Source organism: Corylus avellana, chromosome 10, assembly GCF_965113065.1.
Source record: "Corylus avellana chromosome 10, dhCorAvel1.hap1.2, whole genome shotgun sequence".
In the NCBI taxonomy this organism is placed as follows: domain Eukaryota; kingdom Viridiplantae; phylum Streptophyta; class Magnoliopsida; order Fagales; family Betulaceae; genus Corylus; species Corylus avellana.
In genome coordinates this window covers 17,321,251-17,342,906 of record NC_142499.1, presented here as the reverse complement: position 1 = coordinate 17,342,906, position 21,656 = coordinate 17,321,251, and the positions used below count along the sequence as shown (strand labels likewise).

General features: G+C 35.0%; 3 protein-coding genes across 6 annotated transcripts; 1 reads left to right on the top strand and 2 right to left on the bottom strand.

The window, feature by feature from the left end:
- Window positions 1-2,419: 2,419 nt before the first annotated feature.
- Window positions 2,420-9,145, bottom strand: LOC132161624 (importin subunit alpha-9). The gene is made up of 11 exons (XM_059571783.2): window positions 8,965-9,145; window positions 8,303-8,522; window positions 7,817-7,970; window positions 7,392-7,494; window positions 6,334-6,518; window positions 5,872-5,951; window positions 4,752-4,902; window positions 4,108-4,189; window positions 3,945-4,003; window positions 3,559-3,864; window positions 2,420-2,844 (listed from the first exon to the last, which is right to left on the bottom strand). Exons 1-11 carry the CDS (start codon window positions 9,014-9,016, stop codon window positions 2,680-2,682), a joined length of 1,557 nt encoding a protein of 518 aa, XP_059427766.2. The 5' UTR covers window positions 9,017-9,145; the 3' UTR covers window positions 2,420-2,679.
- Window positions 9,146-10,682: 1,537 nt separating this feature from the next.
- LPPGAMMA (Phosphatidic acid phosphatase (PAP2) family protein) lies at window positions 10,683-14,435 on the top strand. 3 transcript variants are annotated; one of them, XM_059572451.2, is made up of 2 exons: window positions 10,683-11,496; window positions 14,131-14,435. In XM_059572451.2, exon 1 carries the CDS (start codon window positions 10,810-10,812, stop codon window positions 11,476-11,478), a length of 669 nt encoding a protein of 222 aa, XP_059428434.2. In that variant the 5' UTR covers window positions 10,683-10,809; the 3' UTR covers window positions 11,479-11,496; window positions 14,131-14,435. The 3 variants fall into 3 exon arrangements, with proteins under 3 accessions (XP_059428434.2, XP_059428436.2, XP_059428435.2); XM_059572453.2 differs by lacking the exon at window positions 14,131-14,435 and adding an exon at window positions 11,961-12,300; XM_059572452.2 differs by lacking the exon at window positions 14,131-14,435 and adding an exon at window positions 11,934-12,300.
- Window positions 14,436-15,693: 1,258 nt separating this feature from the next.
- Window positions 15,694-20,987, bottom strand: LOC132191887 (E3 ubiquitin ligase PQT3-like). 2 transcript variants are annotated; one of them, XM_059607008.2, is made up of 11 exons: window positions 20,462-20,987; window positions 19,845-19,941; window positions 19,518-19,599; window positions 19,135-19,408; window positions 18,812-18,968; window positions 18,565-18,713; window positions 18,243-18,407; window positions 17,849-18,154; window positions 17,282-17,507; window positions 17,124-17,199; window positions 15,694-15,885 (listed from the first exon to the last, which is right to left on the bottom strand). In XM_059607008.2, the coding sequence occupies exons 1-11, from the start codon at window positions 20,625-20,627 to the stop codon at window positions 15,733-15,735; spliced, it is 1,851 nt and encodes a 616-aa protein (XP_059462991.2). In that variant the 5' UTR covers window positions 20,628-20,987; the 3' UTR covers window positions 15,694-15,732. The 2 variants fall into 2 exon arrangements, with proteins under 2 accessions (XP_059462991.2, XP_059462990.2); XM_059607007.2 differs by lacking the exon at window positions 15,694-15,885 and having other exon boundaries at window positions 16,680-17,199.
- Window positions 20,988-21,656: the final 669 nt, after the last annotated feature.

The following is a 21,656-nucleotide window of genomic DNA, read 5'->3' as shown; positions in this document are numbered from 1 at the left end:
ATTGAAATTTTATATTTTTTTAATAAATTTATCTTAATTATTCTGATATTATTTCATTCAAATAATTAGATAAACTAATATTTATTCATAAGTTTATAAATATTAAATTCAAGGGAAAACCTTTTATTAGGAGTATTATTATAATTGAAATTTTATATTTTTTTAATAAATTTATCTTAATTATTCTGATATTATTTCATTCAAATAATTAGATAAACTAATATTTATTCATAAGTTTATAAATATTAAATTCAAGGGAAAACCTTTTATTAGGACCATCATGATAACACTCATTTTATCGCCTCCAATCAATAACCGATACATAAGCAAAAATATAAAAAATGCACAAAAATAAGTTTGACCAAAATACAAAAATAAGTTTAACCATCCACCTCTAGGTTTTAGTTTTGAATCAAAAAACGAATTTTGAAGCATTAGAAAAAGGTTTTAGGGCATTAAAAACGGGTTTTTGGGCATTACAAACGGGTTTTGAGGCATTAAAAATGAGTTTTAGGACATTAGAAATGAGTTTGGAGGCATTAGAAACGGGTTTTGAGGCGGGTCACTGCCCCTGTGATTTGAGGCGTTCGCCGCTGTCCAAACCCGTGGGTCCGTGGGTTTGGCGAGACCCATGATGTGGGTCCGGCCAGACCCACGGCGTGGGTCTAGGTCTTGCCAGCTATTGTTTTTTTTTTTTTTTTTTTTTCTTTGATTTGGTGTGATTGTTCTCACTTTTATTTTTTGCATTTTTTTTAAATTAATAATGTGTCACGTAGTAATTGGAGGCTGCAAAATGGATGTTATCAAGATGGACCTGATAGTAGGGCTCTCTAAATTTATTGGCCTTGTATTTGTGCTAAAAATTGATTCTTTATATTATAGCTCACAACACGTGATCTATATAAATTTAGTGAATTTATAATGTGTATTTTTTTTTTTTTTGATGAAAAGTATAACTTTTATTACTCAAGCAGCAAAAGCAATTTCCTCCAGAACCAGATGGTCCTGAATAGTGAATACACCGGGGTGGGTCCACGACCCACATAGCGTCCATTACATTTTGTGTTGCCATTCTCGCAAGCTCATGGGCTGGCCTGTTAAGTGTTAGCCTCCCTCCTACTGTATGCAATCTTCCAGTGAGAAAATTCACTCAGATAATGGTGAAGGTCTGCGATGAGAAGGTGCCGCCGACTCCATCCCCGCTCTCCCTTTTGTATCGCTTCCACGACCCCTTTAGCGTCACCCACGAACAGCACACTGTCAAAACCCCATGTGCGGCAAATTTGGGTAGCGGTGATGGCTGCTAGCGTCTCCGCATCCGCAGCACTGAGGTAGCCCCTCCGTGTTTGGCCTATCGCCAGGATCATCTTCCCTGTGTGGTCCCTCAGCAACACTCCCAGTCCAACCCTTCCTCTTTCCTTGTCCAGAGAAGCATCCCAGTTTGCAAGAATCCACCCCTCCGGAGGTATCATCACCTGACTATAATGTGTATTAAGTAAGAGTAATGTTACTCTTACTTAATAATCAATGAGATGAGTATTTTCCCAAAATAAAATAAAATAAATAAATAAGAGAGTAATGTTAGGATCATCTTTTTATCCTCCTAAATCTGATGTGGCTTTCAAAATCACTATTGGATCAAAATTCAAGTATGATTAATCTAAAATTTAATAATGATTTTAAAAGTCACATCAGCTTTAAGAGAATAAAAAGATGATTTTAAAAGCCACATCAACTTTAAGAATGCTATCCACTTTATCTCGTTTTTATTTCACTTTTTTGATGTAACATTGCCTTTGATTTTTTTGATTTTTTTTTTTTAAAAAATAATGTTATATACTACATTTTTATCTCATAATCATCACACAATATTAACGTGACACTTTCAACCAACTCGTGATTTTTTTTCTTTATTTTTGAACTATTAGTCCAAGAGATAATTAAGACTATTATGCCAACATTGTGGAATAATTATGGGATTAATTTATCAATGTTATATACTAAACCTCTGTCTCACTGGGTTAATGTAACGGTGCGCATCAACCATTAGATCAACCTTAAAAATATAAAAAAATAAAATAAAATAAAATAAAGGCTAATGAACATTGGGGCATTGGGGTGGGCATTGGGGTGTAGGATATATATAGCATTTCTCATATTAAAAATAGAACCCTGTTTGTAAGAGATATCTTCACCAAATTACAATTTGCAGTCACTGTTACCAAAATACAAGTAAAAAACAAATATCTTCTTCAAATAACATGAACTATTTTCAAATAGCATGAACTACTTTCTTATAAGAGAAACGCAACGTACACTCCCACACTTTTTAACGTGGAATTAAAAATTACTGTTGAATTTTGGATCCACTAGTAATTTTAGTGCCACGTCAAGAAAGGTGCATTTGAGAATATGTAGCTATATAAACCCAAGATTCACCAGGATAAGAGACAAAAAACAGATCTTACAAACAGTGCCCAACAGAGGCCATCAGCTGACCCCATATCTTACATGTTTAAACCAAACCTAAAGATCTTACTCTATTCACCATGGACACTGAATTCTTGAACCAAAAACTTGTTATAAATTGCACAGGAGGATTGGCAAAGAAAACCAAAAGGTGTTGCATACAAGGAAGGAAGAAGATAGCTGGGAATCTCTGGAGATGCATCACTTGCCCTACTCATCAAGCCCATAGTCTTCTCCAAAGTACTTGTCCACTAGACCATTTGCCATATTTCTCAGTTCTTCATTTTCATGAAACTGAAATCTTTCCATGGCATCAATTCCATCCTCTCGCTCAACAAGCTTTGGGCCCTCACCATGTGGCATGCCCCTCAAAACCTGCTTGCACAAAAATAAAAACACCATGTTTTAGTTGTCAAAGAACTTGTCATAATTCATTGGGAGTGTCATAATAACTGGATTAGAAAACACTCCTCTCTTCTTATCAGCTCAAAAGGCAATATATCAAATTCTAAAAAGGAGCTTCACATAGAAATTAATGCATATGATGTTCAGGGAATGTGGATGCCATCTCCTCATGTCGATTTGCTATTCTTAAAGCTCCAAAATAACATGTCCCAGATAACCACTGCAGGTGAATCTGGCCTAGTTCCTCAAAAACCTATGCCAAATCTTCATTACATGGACAGGGAAACACTAAACAGAGTTCCACGCTAAAAGATTGTCTTAGACTAATTTAGAACCAAAGATATTACATAGGAAACCATGAGCATTACAGCCTAATGCTATATTGAAAAGATTTGCCAATTTGATCTGCTTGTAGGATAATCAGTTCACATTACGCCAACTGAAGCATCCACACAGGTAAATGTCCTGTCATTTCAAGACTGGGGGTGCTAGTGTGCCCATGCACGAAAAGGCCTAATTTTCTCAAACATCACAGAATTTAATAAGCCTTGATCGTTCCGTACTAGTAAAATTACATCAGAACATAAAACGGAGAATTTTGTTTGCCGTTGCAGTAGAGAAACATACATGCTACACAATACACATTAAAATTGATGGATATCATGTACCATCATATTTGCTTACCAGCTCCATGAACTGAAGTCCTAGTCTTGCAGCCTCAGTATCAGCAGATCTAACCAAGTCAATAAATCCAGGCAGGCATCCTCTACCAACAAGTGAAACCAAGTGCTCCCGGATCAGGTTTGGTTTTCCATCACCTTCTGTTTGGGCAACACACAGGTTCCCCAGTACATATGCTACTTCCTTTCTTATGTCAAATGGTGCTGTGGACAGAAGGCGCAATAGCAATGACACTGCCTCACTATTATATATCAACTGCTTGTGTTCAACAGAACCAGCAGCTATATTAGATAGTACCCACGCTGCTTCCTACGTAAATTACGAAGTGTCAAATGAGGGTGGGTGATTTAAGGTAAAGTCATAACAACAGTTAAGAGAAATTGGCATACCTTCTTCAAAACCCGGTGTTCACTCTTCAAACATTTTACAAGGACTTCTATGACATTATCTGAAGATATTGCCAAATAAATTAAATATAAGGAGTTCTAGATAAAAACATGTTCTAAAGATTACTGTTTTCATCTTAGCAAGCATAAGACATGATTTACAAACCTGTAATTTCACGTCCAGGAACAAAAACAGTGTTAGTTGTGCTGGAGTCACCAGCTACGAGATTACCTAAACTCCGCAGCACCTAAATGGAATATCATTGGTCAATGTGAATCCAAGGACAATGTAATAATCAAAGCTACTCTCACATTAACATACAACTTGAAAGAAATGATACACCAAGTTTTGTGCATCCTTTAACATGCTCTAGATGGTTACAGATCAATTATGTACTGATAATTAGTAGATTTTCACTTTCATTTCAAGGATTCACTTAAGTTTTTAAATACTAGACAAGTGGAAAAGTTTACAGCATCATTAGAAGTTGAGAAAAGAACACATAGAACCTGAGTTCAGAGTGAACTTATAGGCGACTGGCTTCAGAATTAGAAATCAACTAACAGATCATATACTGGCACCAATTATGTGCTAATATTGGTTATATCACAATATGTACCATGAAAAAAAGACCCAAGAAAAGTCACCATATGAAAATCTTGGACAAGTATAGAAGCATGCAAATTTCCATTTAGCGTAATACCCATCTTAACCTTCATAAATAAATATTCATCGGTTGCTCCACAAACATTTCATTACATTATTCACAAAAGGAGATGGTCAAATGTAAAAGCTAATTCTCTCACTACCGGAATGAGCAATTGCAAGCTATTTGATGCTGCCAATCTTTCCACAAGCAATTGAAGGACATCACTCTTCACTAGCATACAGGTAGCAACATTTGAAAGGGCTGAGAGATACACAACTACCCATGCTACTTCAGTTGCCAACTCATCGTCCCTGCATTTCAGAAAGTAAGTGGATTATACTTGGATATCTATCCTTTTCAACATTAAACTTCCAAAATTAACTTTCTCCAAGAAAACAAGAACTTTAGGGATCATCAATATTATAATAATTATAATAAAAGGAGAAAACAAGAACTTTATAATAATATCATCTGCGCTTTATTAATGATATGACATTACTTATACAAAAAAAAAAAAAAAATCATCATGAGGAATGAAACTTTAAAGATAACTTTTCTCTCTAGAAAATTGTTTCCTATAGTTATTTCTCATAATATACAAATGAGCCTTACAAATATGATATCGCTGAGCAATATAACTGCATCTAAATTCTAATGGCAACAAAAAATGCCATCAAAAGAGCATTGGCATTACTTCATAAGTTAGACACGGTCAATTAACATTATCTAAGAATCTTTTATCATATGGCTTCCCCTGTAGATCCATGACTACAGAAATGAAAGATAGGAAAAGAGAGACAAAAGGGAAAACACACAAGCAATCTTCGAATATAATGGAGCAACAAGCAGAAGAAATGATTTTGCATTAAACTTCAATTGCTAGTTAGTCCAACTACAAGATCAATACCAAGAAGCAAGATGGTGGCAGAACAAATATGAAAATAAATTGAAATGGCCGTTGACCAGGACAATTTGCATTCACAAACAAATTATAAAACAGAAAATTTTGGGTTAATCTCAGGCCTTGGTAGCATCTCTTAAATTATCATTAAGAAAGGAGAGCAATGGAACACACGATTGTGGTAGCTGAAACAACAGATCCTTCTACTACATTACAATACCAAGAATTGTGTGGTGAGGTAAAAAGTTTCCCGTTGTTTGCAACGGACTGAATAAACTCTTGCAACATCCAACTACAAATAGTCCAAATGTCTATCACTGCATCCAACCCTGAAGACCAAACACACTTAAAATAGTCCAAAGAGATAAACTCCACTTACGCTTTTTTCAAATGCCGAACAATTGCATCCAATACCCCATCAACTCTGATGAGTTCAGTGGCGGCTTTCGCATCTGGTCCCTACACTCAAAGCAAACTGAAGTCATGTTGTAAATGAAATTTGAGGAAAAGAGCACATACCTACACACCTCACCCACACCCATACTCACACACACAATATATTCCATACATATACAAAGCCTTCATAACTCATATAATGTTGAAAGTCAAACATGTTAGTGTAGGAAAAATGAAATGTTAAAACATGCATCAAAATGACAAATCTGGTATGAAAACAGAAATGGAATATCAAAAATACTGTCAAGCTTTTAATGAGGATGATCAACAAAAGGCAGGTGGGGCATAACTAATACAGAAAAGCAAGGCCTGAAGATGCCTCTAATTAATTAGTATGTGTCTTTGTATGTATGAACAAATTGTTCCTTAGAGAAGGGTTTAAAACCTTGATTAGGTTTGACAATGCCCAAGCAGCTGTTCTCACAGTTGAACCCTTGTTTGGCAGCATCATTCTTGCAAGAGGTAGTAAGGCCCCTTGGGATAGCAAAACATTTCTCAGCTTCTCTCCTTCACCAGCAACATTTCCTAATGCCCATGCGCACTGCTCAGCAACAGACAAGGAACTCTTTTCTGCAACATAAGTACAATGATAAATGCAGAGCCAAATGCAGTAAATGATGATAACTGTTCCAATTTTCACGCACAAATTATATCTAAATAATTTAATCAACAAACAAGTTACATGAATACTGTAGATATCAATAAACAGAATTACAAAAGCAAGGGAAGAAGCATGACTCGTGAGAAAAATATGGATCTTGAATAGAACAAGGACCAGGCACCACCTACTTTAGTTAGTTTAATTATTTATACAGTGACAGATACAATAAGTATACATATTATATTTACTATGAGAATAGATCCAAAAGAAATCTGGGACACAAAAATCGTAAACAGAAATAAAGAATTATACTTATTGCTGTTAATTCTACCACTTCAAATTTCCAGATAAAACTGTTCAGGTTCATATAGCAGTTATTGTTCTTTTAAATGACTCAAACCATGATTTTCAGGTCAGTGTGTCATCACTCTTTTAAGACAACATCAACAACGTGAGGTTGCTCATAGTTCAACAAAATTTTAAATCTTCATCACGAAGGGAATCAATGTAAGCTATCATGGGTACTTAAATTTAGCAGCATCTACCAATGTTGACTATGCGCTAGCTGTTACAAACCATCAACCTAGAGAATCAATTGAGTGTTGCTAGAAGCAATGTATCGGGAGGCCCAATGTTTTTCACATTTGACCAAAATTATTCACAAATCACTATTTCAACTTTCAAAGTTGTGAGAGTATTTCACGGTCTCTTAGATCATCTTACACCTTTGCCAACTATGGGCTCAAAAAGTTTTCTTTTGAAGTTTTTGTTATTATATTTATCAAGATGAGAAAATAAAACATTTTTTCATATGAAAAAGGAATGCATGGGTCCTTGCCAACCTCCAAGATGAGCAATCAGCAATGGTAATGCAGGCAATAAAGCTTCTGTTTCTTCGGGTTTTCCTGCTGCAATATTTGTGAGGCACCAAGCTGCCTCAAGCAACTGCCATATAACAAAAAAACCAAAAAAAACCATTATATATATATTTCCTTCCAATTTTCATCATTCAGTTTACCAATCCTAAATAGCTTATCAACCCACTGATGTCTACTTCGACACGTAAATTATATAGGTGAGTATTATGTGTACTAAAAATCATTAAGCATCTGGAATTTGAAAAGAGACATTAATAGAAAATTAGACCATAACAGTAAGCAATATCTAGAGAGTGCTTCTTCCCTTCTTCTTTCAACAAAGTAAAAACAACTACTGTTTGTTATTATATTGTGCTGGGAAGAATATACATATGCAGAATGAAATAAACCTGTTCATCTGGAGAGCCAAATGAAAGACACTGCACAAGTATGGATATTGCACCAGCTTTAAGAGCAGCTTCAACAGGAGGTAATTCAGATCTTGACAACAAACGCCTTAGTTCACGAAGGGCACTTACTCTCTTCTGCATTGCACCTTTTCCCCTAAGATTAAAACACGGAATTTGTTCATATGTTAAGATTAGGTAGACCCAGCCAGAAGCTTGAACTTCCACATGCTTATAGACAAAGAAACCTAGATGTAGCACGAAAAATAGGAAGATAGTTATTGCGTTTACATAGCAACTAAGCAGGGTGAAGAAATTATCAAGAATACCCATATCTCATAATTTCAAGAGGAACTATTTTTTATATCATTCAATAGAATATCATTGACATACTGATATGCCAAGTTCATTTCCTGTCAAACTAAAACATAGCACTACCTGCATACTAAAATCAAGAGAAAGTGAGACCAAAATTTAAGATCGACATACTGATATGCCACGGCTGACTTCAACTCTTCCACTGCCGAAGAAGTTTGAGCCTCCAAAATTGATTGTTCTTCATCAATCATCATATCATTGTCAAGAGAAACATCACTCTCATCACTAATCCCCGCTCTGCATAGGCGCTTCGCCCGCACCAATGATTCTCTTCTTTCTTTTCCCACCGTAACCGCATGTTGCCGTCTTCGATTTGACGCAGCATTCCCGACTAATCCCCAGACACATAATTAGCATTTCTCAGAAGCAAACATCAGAGTCCCAAAAAAATTCACAAAATAAATACTAACATATATTACATGTATATAAAGCAATTAAACCAGTTTGTAAATTTTTACAAACAATATGGTTTTCTAAAAAAAAGAAAAAATAAATAAATAACTAAATTAATAAAATTCAATTTTTTTATTTTCTTCACGGACAAAACTGATTGCTAAGAAATTGCAAGCAAGCATGGAAACTAAAATATCGGAGTAAAACCCAACTCAACTTAGTAAATTCCAACCATGGGCTTACTCGAGGCAAGTCCTTCAAGTCCGCGATTTTTCATTTTTATTCTTTTTCTTTCCCTCGGATTTCTCGGGAACCAAACAAAGGGTCAACATTGAACTTGAAATAGAACAAAACGAGACGTAATTTGAAAAGTTACGTGCCTGAAGACTTAATAGGGTCTCTTCTGTGAGAAGCCAAGCCTTCATCCGCCATTGTTGAGAAAGCTCCGGGAGAAATGTTTCAAGTTCGGTGGGCAAGCGCCAATGTCGGCCGCCTGTGCTGTGCTACCTCTTTATTCTCGGAAAATTCGAAAAGGCTCCCAATGTTTCTCGTACTACGCTGGTCTCCCCTGAAATTTCCGATATTTCGTTTTTGTATTAAGAAACAGAAACGTCATGCCGTTTTAGGAACCCGTTTTAGGCGGCTTGTGTATTTGGTTTGGGCTTTATTTTTCTGGATCGTTCAAATGTTGGGCCATGCATTTCTTCCTACAAGCTTGTGGCTTTTATGCACAGGACTTGCATTGGATTCAAGTAAATATATTAGAATTGAATAGGAAATATATATATAGAGTAACATCTTTTTATCATTTTAAAATTCTCCTAAAGCTGATGTGGCTTTTAAAATCACCATTAAATTTTAGATGAATTATACTTGAATTTTGATCTAATAGTGATTTTGAAAGCCACATCAGTTTTAGGAGGATTTTAGGAGGATAAAAAAATGGTACATAGCATTACTTAAGAAAATGATAAATGCACAACTTAAATATAACTTTGGTCCAACTTTTCTCTTAAGTTAAAAAAAAAAAAAAAAAACTGCCTGTGGAGGAGAGAGTGAGCCTTAAACTAAAGAGAGAAAAATTTGGTCTAAAAATTGAATCAAAGTTAGGTTTAAGTTGTAACTGTATCATACATATATATATATATATATATATATATATTAGAAAAGTTCAGATACTCCTTTTTTGCTGACCTTGAGGGGATATTGTCAATTTCTTTGGATGACATTATCCCAATTAAAAGTTTAAGTAGAATATTATCAATTGAGTTAAGTAGGCTTTCCTCTAAATCTTTTTAATGGTTAGCCAAAATATTTATTATTTGTTAGGTGTTATGTACAGTTAGACACATTCACTACTTAATAACTCCTCTTTATTGATCATTTTCCAATTGTAAGACAACAACCGCTTTGATATTATCGAACATTTCTTGGATTAACTCTTGTTAAAAAAATATTAAAAAATAAATGAAATTACATTTTTATCTCATAATCATTTTACTATTTTAACGTGTCAGTTTCAATTAACTATTGAATTAATTATTGTTAAAAAAAAGTTTAAAAATTAGTTAAAATTGTTATATCAATATTATAAAATATAATACTATTTAATAAATTATTTGTTTTTTTTTTTTTTTTTGACATGCTCACTCAAAGACAAATTACCCCTTAAAGACAAATTGTTAGCTTATTGAAATAACATGATAGCAACTTTTGACAAATACGGATATTAAACCTAACTTTCACTCTCGCTTCGTTAAGTTATATTTACTAAATAACATTATTCATAATATGTTACTCAAAATCTGATTAACAATATCACATGATTCACATCCACAAAATGAAATTAAAAGAGTTCCACTAACTTTGTTGGCAGTGGCTAGTGAGAGGGAACACACCTTACGGGCCATGTGGCTTTCATATGAAAAGACGCTTTTTATACGGCTTTACCAGACAACCACGTGTTGCCCACTCCATGGCTGATTTTCTTTTCCCCCGGGTTTTTTTGTCCAATCGTCAACGGTTTTTCCCGAGAAACAAACATCAAATAATAATTTTTTTTTTAGAAAAATAAAAAATAAAAAATAAAAAAACTGGGTTAAAAGCCTAAAAGGGACCCCTCTCTCCCTCAACAACTCTTCTGTCTCAGAGCACCAGAGCAGAGATCTGGTAATCAGCTATAAATCAAAACCCAATTTCTTTAGGTGTCTCGCTCGCTATTCGTCATGGCGACGCTGCCACTGAAGGCTTTGACGCTGACACACGTGCGGTACCAGAGGGGGGATCCGCTGGGGTACTTCCTAGCGTGGGTCTCGCTAGTGCCGGTCTTCATCAGCCTTGGCGGATTCGTCTCGCACTTCTTCTTCCGGCGCGAGCTCCAGGGCATGTTCTTCGCTCTGGGCCTCATAATCTCGCAGTTCATCAACGAGTTCGTCAAGACATCGGTCGAGCAGGCTCGCCCCGAGACCTGCGCTCTGCTCGAGACGTGCGACTCGCACGGCTGGCCCTCCAGCCACTCCCAGTACATGTTCTTCTTTGCTGTGTATTTTACGCTGTTGACGTGTAAAGGGATTGGGTTCTGGGACACGACGAACAAGTGGGTTGTGAATTTTTGGCCTTGGTCTCTTGCATTTTTCACTATGTATTCTAGGGTGTATTTGGGGTACCATACCGTTGCCCAAGTCTTCGCTGGGGCTATTCTGGGGGTCTTTCTTGGGGCCCTGTGGTTCTGGGTGGTGAATTCTGTGCTTTCCCCTTACTTTCCGGCCATCGAGGAGAGCGCATTTGGGAGGATGTTCTATATTAAGGATACGTCTCATATACCCAATGTGTTGAAGTTCGAGTACGACAATGCCAGAGCTGCGAGGAAAAACATGGCTTCCAAGAGCAATTAAACCATGAAATTCATCTGGGTATGAATGAATTCTATCTTTCCTGAGCTAAACATTGGACGTTTACATATGTGATTTAAACCTCGTTTATTTTTGCGTTGATTTGAAACTCTGTAAGTGGATATTGTTTGTTTAGCTTAACTTAATGAGGCAGACCTGGATGCGAATTTGATCGTGCAATCCAGCTTTTGTACGATCAAAAGTATAATGGCCAGATGCTATGGAATGTCAATTCATAGATGTATAGTGGACCAGTAGAGCTCTTATTATTTGAGAGTATATTCGCAGGGCAAGTTTAATAAGAGATGCAGATTAGAATCATTTAGTGTATGCCTATAATTTTCTTACTATTATCTTTCCTAAAATATGTTATGCTTTATTTGAAGATTCATGCAGTTTTTATATGATATAATTATCTCCTTATCTCCTTATTTGGTTTATTTTACTACATATTGTAGATGCCTCATCAGCTAGGTGCTTTGCAGGATATTGGTTTAGCAATAGGACTGGCATATTGTTTTTTGATTGGTAAGTGAAACGTGCACCTGATGGGTTTTGAAGCCCCAACCACACCCTCTGCCGTGTACTTTTATGGGGAGGAGGAGGAGGAGGTGTCATTTGAGCTAGAGCTCATTGGCAACTGGCATACTTTTACACGTAAAATAGATCACTGTTTATGGATTTATTCTGTTTTATAGTTTATTGACAGTTGAGGAAAAGCATTCCAGAAGGAGCAATATGCTGGCCCCCAACTATAATAAATTTTGATTTGGTTTGTATCTGTCTTAAGTTAACGGTCCTCGAAAATAAATAGGTTATTTTTCTGATTTTCTCACAAATCATAGAACATCATTACATGGTATGGGGATAGGGGATCTGAGAGAGTTAAAATGGGGCAAATCAAAGCCTGCTAAATACTAATGCTGTTGTACTTTATCACCTGGGGTATGTGACATCTTTAAAAGAAAAAGGATCAGAAATAAGTATATCTTTACCAAGAATCTTATAACTTTATTGATCATGATTACTTTAGTAGGCTTTCAGTTTTTGCATATAAATTGTAAACTGGTGGGAACCAAAAAGAACATAACTGGGACTTTTTTGAACCTGAAGACCTTGTGCAAACTCTTTTTCTTTTTTAAATTTTATAAGTAATCAAGATATCATTAAGAGCATAAAGTGCCATCAAGTATACGTGAACTATACTAGAGAAAAAAAAAAGACCAAGGAAATCACAATAAATAAAGAAGCAAAGGAGAAAAAAGTGCAGCTGTCCAAAGAAACAGAGTATTGAGACCTTGTGCAAACTTTCCACAATCTAAATCTTGCACTCATCCTATTTCAAGTTGGTTTGCTTTTAAAATGAATTCTTTTTGAAGAAAACACCACAAAAGCGTGAAACTTAAGTGCTTCAATGGTTTGGGCATGTGTCTCCCCTCAATTTTTGTCCTTAGGACCAACTGGTGGTGCCGGGTTATATGTTTAGACAAGATCGTGGCTTTGTTTAGCGGTTATAATACTTTGTGTATTATGATACTTTATTTGAGTTTTAAGCTTGGAATTAAGTTGGTGCAGCGACCCTCAATATTTAATTATATGTTAAGTTTGTCAAAGGAAAAGGTGTTCTCTGAAAGTAATCTTCTAATATGGCACTATGAAAGTTACATGTACTTGCAGGTACAAGGCTCCAAAGAATGATTTTAATATTTTGAATTTAACTATTCTATGCTTCATTGTGATTGGATATTCCGTTGGGTGGGGGGGTTTGTTTCTTGGCAAGGTAGGGCATCCACAAAGATGCTTTCATGGATAAAGAGTAGGATGGATGCGGTGAAGGAGCACAATTAGGATTTTTGTGTCAGTTTCAGGTGGTTAAGGAATCAGACGTCTGTATAATGAGCATGATTTAAGGATGTTGAAGTGGATGTCAGAAACAGGATGAGTATAAATATAATTAAGATGCCTCTGAGCTAGTTACAATTAATGCTGATTGAGGATTGATGAGAGGATTCCTTAAATTGTTTTGGTGTGATACTCCCAGAGGAACTGCTTTTCTTCAGAGTTAAAAGTGCTATAGTGATGAGAGGAGAAACAGGGATTGAGGATATAAATAGTGCTTTAGTTTTTTTAATTGACTTCATGTGGTTAGGGCAATATGTTGTCTATTTTAGTTGATTTGAAGGTTTACTTCTTGCCCTCAAATGTCTGGTGTAGTCAAAAGAACTGATCCTGTTATTGTGAAGCCCTGGAGAAATCTTTTTCCTATTTCATGATTTTCCAGTATGAAGTGTCTATGTTGATTTGAAGGTTTACTTCTTGCCTTCAAATGTCAGGGTTAAGCAAATGAGCCGATCCTGTTATTGTGAAGCCTCAAGAAAATCTGTTTCCTATTTCATGATTTTCCATTTTGCAGTGTCTATAATGTAAAAGAAGTAACGCTAAACGTCATTTTTGTGTCCCTTAAAAAACGATGTGGCTTTTAAAATCACCATTAAATTAAAATTTAATAGTGATTTATCACAAATTCAATCATGATTTTAAAAGCCACATTAATTTTGCCTGACACAAGGAGGACAAGTAACATTATGTATGAGATCCTTTGGTTCTTGATATATGTTTATCGTTGAAACTGCTCTTTATGTTCTTTTTTTCCAGGTAAACATTAAATGACTGTCATTGTGGGTTAGATCACTTCATTTGGAGAGTATTCCTAGGAAAGGTGGCTGCAGGAGGGATCAGCACTGGATTTTGGATTTTCTCATGTTAAGTACTTGCATAAGTTCTACCTAGCTGAAAGAAATATATATATATATCTTTAGATACTACATATAGAAACTTCCATATTTATCACGTGGATGATTCAAAAATTATTACATTACAATGGAAGATTTTGCTTGTCAGAACGCTAGACTTGCTTCCTGACTGAATTTGTGAATGCAATGAACTCCATGCTTTTTAGAGAGTGCTTTTTGGTTTTTTTTTGGTTTTTTATTTTTTATTTTTTTTGTGTGAAAAAATGTTATGTTGCGACATAAAAGTAAAAATAATTTTGAATATTTTGTATTATAGAATGTTTGTTAATGCTTTTGTTTTGAAGCGTTCTTCAAGCTCGGTTATACTACAAACGATAATTGTGACCTTGTCCAAAAAATAAAAAGGATTTGGGTATATGAATTTATTTCCCAGTTTGCATGCTCCTATATGAATCTTTTATAGCACTTGATATTTTGTTTTGAAATTTGCTGGAAAATCTTATGACATTTGTCAAAAATATTTATGATGTTGCTTTACTAACCGAAGAATGCTTGCTTAGCTTAGAAAAAGAATTGCACGATATTTCACCTTTAAAATAAAAAGGAACAAAATTCAATCTCATTGCATGATATTCCGTTATGTAAACTAATAAACTTTTATTTCTTTGCAAAATTTACTATATGTTTAAAAATATAAGATAAAAGATTCAAAATTCATATATATTAAAATGAGGCTTTTTTTTCCTGCACAAATGATGTTCATTAGTTTTACTTACTTTTTTTTTTGTTTTCATAGCAACTACCATTATAGATTTAATCTTCTGAAGTTATCTTTTCTTTCTCTCTTTAAAGTGATTATTTAATAAGATAATAACTCACATTCTCATATAAATATTTTTTTAAAGGAAAAATATAATGGAACATCCCAATATTTTATCCAATTTTGATTTTTAGACCCTAGTTTTCAATTTTTTTTTTTAAAAAAAAAATTAAAAATTGAATTCACGATGATTTTAAATCTGAGATTTACATCTATTTTTCTGTTAAATAAATAATAAAAATACAAATATGTTACTCTTATAAAAAAATTTTAAAAATTAAAATAAAGATGGTTGAGTCGTGCTCGCCATGGTTGCCTCACTAGCCATCGTGGCTGTACTGCCTGTACATGACCTAGTCTCCCTTTTTTTAAAAAAATAAAAATAAAATAATAATATATATATATATATACCCAACTCAAAATATAAACCTTCTTTAGTTCTTATTTTGATTTGAAAATTTCAAAATCAATTAAAATTTTTAGTCGAATGCAATAAAGGATATGAAATCATTGTGCTAGAGGAAAGAATCACTTCATTCACTTTCTTCCCAATTTTTCTTACAATGTGATTTCATTTACAATCATAATTTTTGCTCAAAAAAAAAAAGAAAAAAAGAAACTAGACTAATCCTCTTCTCATTGGGCCGAAAAAGGTAAGGCCCATTCCATTTAGTTTGGGCCTGCTCAGGTCAAAATTTGTGCATAAAATAATGGGCTGGGCCGATGAAACGTGGAATGCACAGAAGCACTGGCTGTCTTTGTTCTCTTCTTGCTCACTTCTCCGTCCACATAGTGCTCCGATTTTCTCTTAGCTGCACGATGGTGGTGGGAATGTTTCTACACCAATGGAATAAACCATATCAGACACAATTCCCTTGGCTCTAATTCATCAACAATAAATTAATTTTTTATAAAGTATTTTGATGCAACATAAAATTAAAAAAAAATTAAAAATGATATTTATTTTTTAATAGGATCATTCTTTGAAAAATATTACAGCAACCGAAACTAGTTAATTTCCAAAAGGATAGAAATTTCCTCCGTTTCTTCCAGCCTATTTCAATAAGTGACAAGTGTCATTCAACATCTTTGGATTTTTCAAAAATTAATGTTTAGGTTCTTAAGTTAGTAGAATGATAATAAATGATTGTTTTAAATATTAAATAAATTATGGGATAGAGTTTTTCTCCAAACTGGATTGGAGGAACTTCCTTCAACTCAGTTTATAAAAATGACATGTGCCATTTGAAGATATGAGATGCACATATTTTTTTAATAGCAGAGACAAAGTTAAAATAAATAATATTAAAAACCCATGTGTATCTTACAAATTAAAAAACAGAAAAATGTCATTTTTATTGACGGGATTGAAGAAAATTCCTCCAACCTAGTTTGGAGGAAAACTGTCCTAAAATATGTAAGAGATAACACTTGTCGCTTATTGAAGTAAGTTGGAAGAAATTTCTTCCGAACTAGTTTGGGAAAAATTTCTGTCCTTTCCGAAATTCTTCACTTTTATCCATATCCAATCATGTCTTCATATCTTTGGGCTTAAAATCCCAGAAGGTGTGAATTGTGTGGGTAAGATAATTTTTAATGCCTAATAATTAGGCAAAAATGATTTTTTTTTTTTTTTTTTTTTTTTTTCAATCGGATTCAAATGAACTATTTGTTGTCTTCCCAAAATTGAAAAACATGATTGGACATTGATGTTGATTCCTCGAAGGATAGCTTGAAATGAATTCGCCAGTGGAATTAGAAGGCAATAGGACCAAAAACATGCTGCCATGAACTTGGCTTGCATATTCTCCCACTTTTCTTTCATCCACTTTAGATATACATTTAATTGCCATAGATAGAGAAACCAAAATTTGAAATGATGTTGCACCGTCTTCCATGATAACTCCATAATTAGATGGAGCATCACTAAAAATATATATATTAAAGAAGAATGAACTAGTACTTCTAAAATATCCATTATTTAATCTTAACAACAATAATAAAACAATCTCTCTTCCTTGGTAGAAAAATAAACAGGGCAAAGGAACAACATTAGGGCAATACAAAAGACATACATATTTCAATTTCATTGAATCAACATCGGCATCACGGTTCGCTAACTTATCAAACTCCCAATCTTTGGAAAACGCCCTGTCAAGATAAAGAAATTAACCTAATTAGTCATATAAAAAAACGGCAATTTTATGGTTCAAACGATGCTACAAACACATACCTTTGAGGTGGTGGAATAGGAGGGAACATATAGCCTTGTGCGCCAAAAGGCATGTCATAAGGATGCATTCCATAAGCCATGTAGGGCATAGCACCAGGATATGGTGCCAGACACCCATCCATACCAGGTTGCATGCCAGTCCAGTACGGATTAAAGGCAGAGGAACCAGAAGGCATCAAATTGTTGTTCTCAGCTGCAAGGCCTTGAGAGGTTTTCCACTGCAAATCTACAAAGGCATTCAAAACTAGAATAAATTATCTTAAAAACATAAGGGATGCACCCGCCACATTACGGTTTTCAAAATTAAGCATATTCATAACCAGAGCCACTAAAAGAAACCCAGTCCTCACAACCAACAGATATAATATACAATATAGTAATAGTAATAGATTGTAGGACACTTCTTTTAATAGTGTTTATATGGTTTCAGTCTCTGTTATGACAACTATCCATGCAGCTCCTAATGCAACAACAAACATAACTAAAAAATAGGATATGGAGTCAATAAGTGTTGGGAGGAAGGAGGAAAAAGAAATAGATTCAAAATACAACAGAACAAAACTTTACCAGCCTCACTTGTAGCCACCTTCTGGTGCACTTCTTCCTTGGCCAAGGGAACACTCCCCAGTGATGTTGTTGGTTCCCTCACACTCACTGATTCATGCGTAAATTCAGAAATGTCAGCTGCTTTTTCAGTCCTCCTCCTCTTTGCAGTACGCAGAGGGGAAATAGTAGCCTGTCCCTCATCTCTAGTTTCCTGTATCTTCGGGTTTTTTTCTTCATTAACAGGTGATGGCTTTTGTTCACCCTTTGATGCAGCAGATAAAGTTGGGGAAGGAACTTTGGGCAGCAGACAATGAGCAGATTCCATATCTGAATTTTAAGTCAAAATGTTGTTAATAAGATGTATTATGGCACATAGTTATGATCACTATAACAGTCATGTTACTAAAATACAAACCTCGAACTGGAAAAGCATTTCCAGCATTTTCAGAACTACTGGTACCACCATCCAATATACGGTTGATTGTATGCCTGAGCGTTTTATTTGGCAGGAGATCATCAGCAAGAATATTTTTTTTCCCACATACACACATTGTCTTTGAGATTATGTGGTTCCTGATACCTGAGCAAAATTTTATAAACATATGAGCTTGAGAATAAAACATTTACCGATGGATGAAGAAAAGCTCATGAAACCATACTATTAAAGTTAAGATTCTATATAACATCGAAATTGGGCAGAAAGTTCACATTTTAAAACTTAAAACATCACAACTTACATTTATCACAGAAGCTCTCAAAACAACACTTGCTCGTCAGTACAGCATCTTTCATTACTTCCTTGCACAACCGGCAGTGGAGCTCAGGTGGTAGCTCACCAACAGAACATGTGGATTGTAACCCTTCCATTTCTTTCTCAAAAGCAGCCCTGTTTTTTTCAATTAACAATTATAATCAATTTTCTAGACTAAATCTAGATAGTCTATAATATATATATATGCAACAATAATAATGGTATCAGCTTACTCGTTTGGATTCAAAACAGCTACTGCACCACTTGACAACACGTATGAGCCATCTGGAGTAGCCATTAGCATGGACTTTGGTATACCAGTTGGTGGCTTCACCCTTTTAATGTCAAACTTTGGATCACCATTTGTAGGGCAGTGCTGAATAAAGTGCCCTGAAGACAAAAAGTTCCACACAGTGAGCACTATTTTTCATTTTTGTTTTGGCTACAAAAATAAACGTTAGAGCAAGCAATTCTCTCTCTCCCCCCCTCACCAGCAACAAGACGAGGAAGAGAAAACATTTGAAGAAAAAAAAAAATCATTAAAAAATGAACATACCAGGCACCTTGCACCTGTGACAAACATAGCCCTGTGGCGGTGTTTTCCACTCAAATCCTGCTCGACCACCTATACCCCTTCCAAATCCTCTGCTAAGGCCAAAACCATCAGGACGTTGACTGCAATTGAATACAAGATTAGCTTTAATCTTGCTTTCCTCATCAGCTATATTAGTAGGGGGAGTTCCCGCAGTTGGATTGCTTGACTGAACAGGTGGAACTTCAGGAATTGAATACACATCATCCCCAAAGTCATCCCACTCCGAGTATTCAGGCTGTAAAGTCAAATGAAACACATTATTACTTGAATGCATACATCTAAGGAAAACGTCAGAGTTCCATAAGATACTGAATCCAAGGGACAATTACGAAGGCTAAGCTTACATATTTCATGGCAGAAGCATCAGTAGCTGAAAAGCTACTCTTTTCTGGTTCAGAATTGACCTTCTTATTTTCCACCATCAGCCTGCAAAACAAAGGAGCCCAAAACCAAACTTTAAGTATATTTGCTCCACAACAAAAGGAAGAAATCTATTTATGCACAAATAACCACCGTGATATGGGTTTGAAAAGATAAAGTGACAATGATTGTCCATATCACCATGTTTGTGTGCTGCTACGCTCAATTTCCATAAATGTTCACTCCATTAAACGACTAAACTGAAACAAATTCAACTAGGCAATCACGAAATTAAAGGTTAGAGATAGTACACTTGGTCGGCAACAATGGGCATGCGTGGCCATCCAGGAACTCGACGAATTAAAACTGAGCTATTTTTAGGAATCAGCATTGCTTCATCAAGATACTCTGAAAATTCCAAAACAGAGAAACGGATTGTCTATTAAATACTGTAAAACACATTAGTTCATTAAAAAACCAAACAAGTTATCAAATACAAGAAGACCCTATTCTCCCCACTCGTATGCCTAACGATTCCACACCTCCCCAGTATCGATCTCACAACCGATCCCCACACAAATTGCACCACATCAAATTTTGAACCAAATTTCTTTCAATTCCATGGCATTCGTAAATTCACCAATATAAAGTTCTTTATTTTGTCAACGCCAGGGCAAATGGTAGCCCATTTCCATTGGAATCGTAACGATGCAACCCAACCCAAACCCCTTAACGATTATTTCTTTTTAGGGGAAACGATTCTTTTTTTTTTTTTTTTTAAATCCCAAATAAAAAAAATAATCTCACCGCCTGAAACCCTAATCTCTAAAAATCACAATCCTCTCAAGACACCGCCTAAAACCCTAATCTTGTTGGAAATATTAGAAAACGGCATTCAATTAATTAATCTTTAAAATTCAGAACAAACCTTCGTTAGAGTTGGCATTCGTGACCACAAGATCGAAATCTTTACCCCTACCAAAGCGCTTGGATTCAAAAATTCTTTCTTTAAAATTACCCACTGAGATGAATGGCACATTTATGGCAATAGAATCGAAAAGTCTTTCACTGTTGTACCTATAGTACACCGCCATGGCGTACCAGATCAAGAACAAGCCCTAAACAGTCTTTGTGAATCAGATCAAGGACAAGCCCTAAACAGTCTTCGTGAATCAGATCAAGGACAAGCCCTAAACAGTCTACGTTAATCAGATCAAGGACAAGCCCTTAACAGTCTTTGTGAATCAGATCAAGGACAAGCCCTAAACAGTCTTTGTGAATCAGATCAAGGACATGCCCAAAACGGTCTTTGTGAATCAGATCAAGAACAAGCCCCAAACAGTCTTCGTGATTCAGATCAAGAACAAGCCCCAAACAGTCTTCGTGAATCAGATCAAGAACAAGAAGCAGATTATTAGGGTTTGCTAGCGCAGAAACAAAACGAACCAATTTTCAGAAAGCAATAACCAAATAGATAACTTGGCACTGAGGTCTCCGTATATATACTGGTCCGAGCTATGACGGTTCGTTAGCCCTAACGCCGTCAATTTTTACGCGTTTTTTACAGCTTGTTTTTTTTATACGCGTTTTTGTTTTTATTCTCTAAAAAAAAAAACATTTTTAAAAAGAGTACCGAGCCCTTATCCTTATCCAAGAATGAGCCTCGATCTTAAATGTAAAAAATGTATGTATACCGAGCCCATTATAAGTTCTATTGGGCCCTTCTTAGGCTTTAGTAAGATGGTCCGTAGACCCTTCTTGGGCTGTAGTTGTTGTGGACTCTAAGTTGTAGGCGTATTCATCATGGGTCTATCAATAATAGTAAAATGATAAGAGTTTTTTTTTTTTTTTTTTTTTTTGGTTTTGATTTGAAAAATATATATAGTTTTAATGTGATACAAAAAACAATTTTTTTTTTTATTGGTAGCATCCACTTGTATTTAAAAAATGTATTATGTTTTGAATTTTTTTATTAATAATTTTGAGAGAAAAAAAAAAAAACGTATTTTTAATTTTAAAGACAATATAGTATTTTCAAGTAACAAGGCATTTTCACTCAAAAAAACAAAACAATAAAACAACATTATGGATTGAGTTAATAATTTTCATATTGTTTAGTTTCT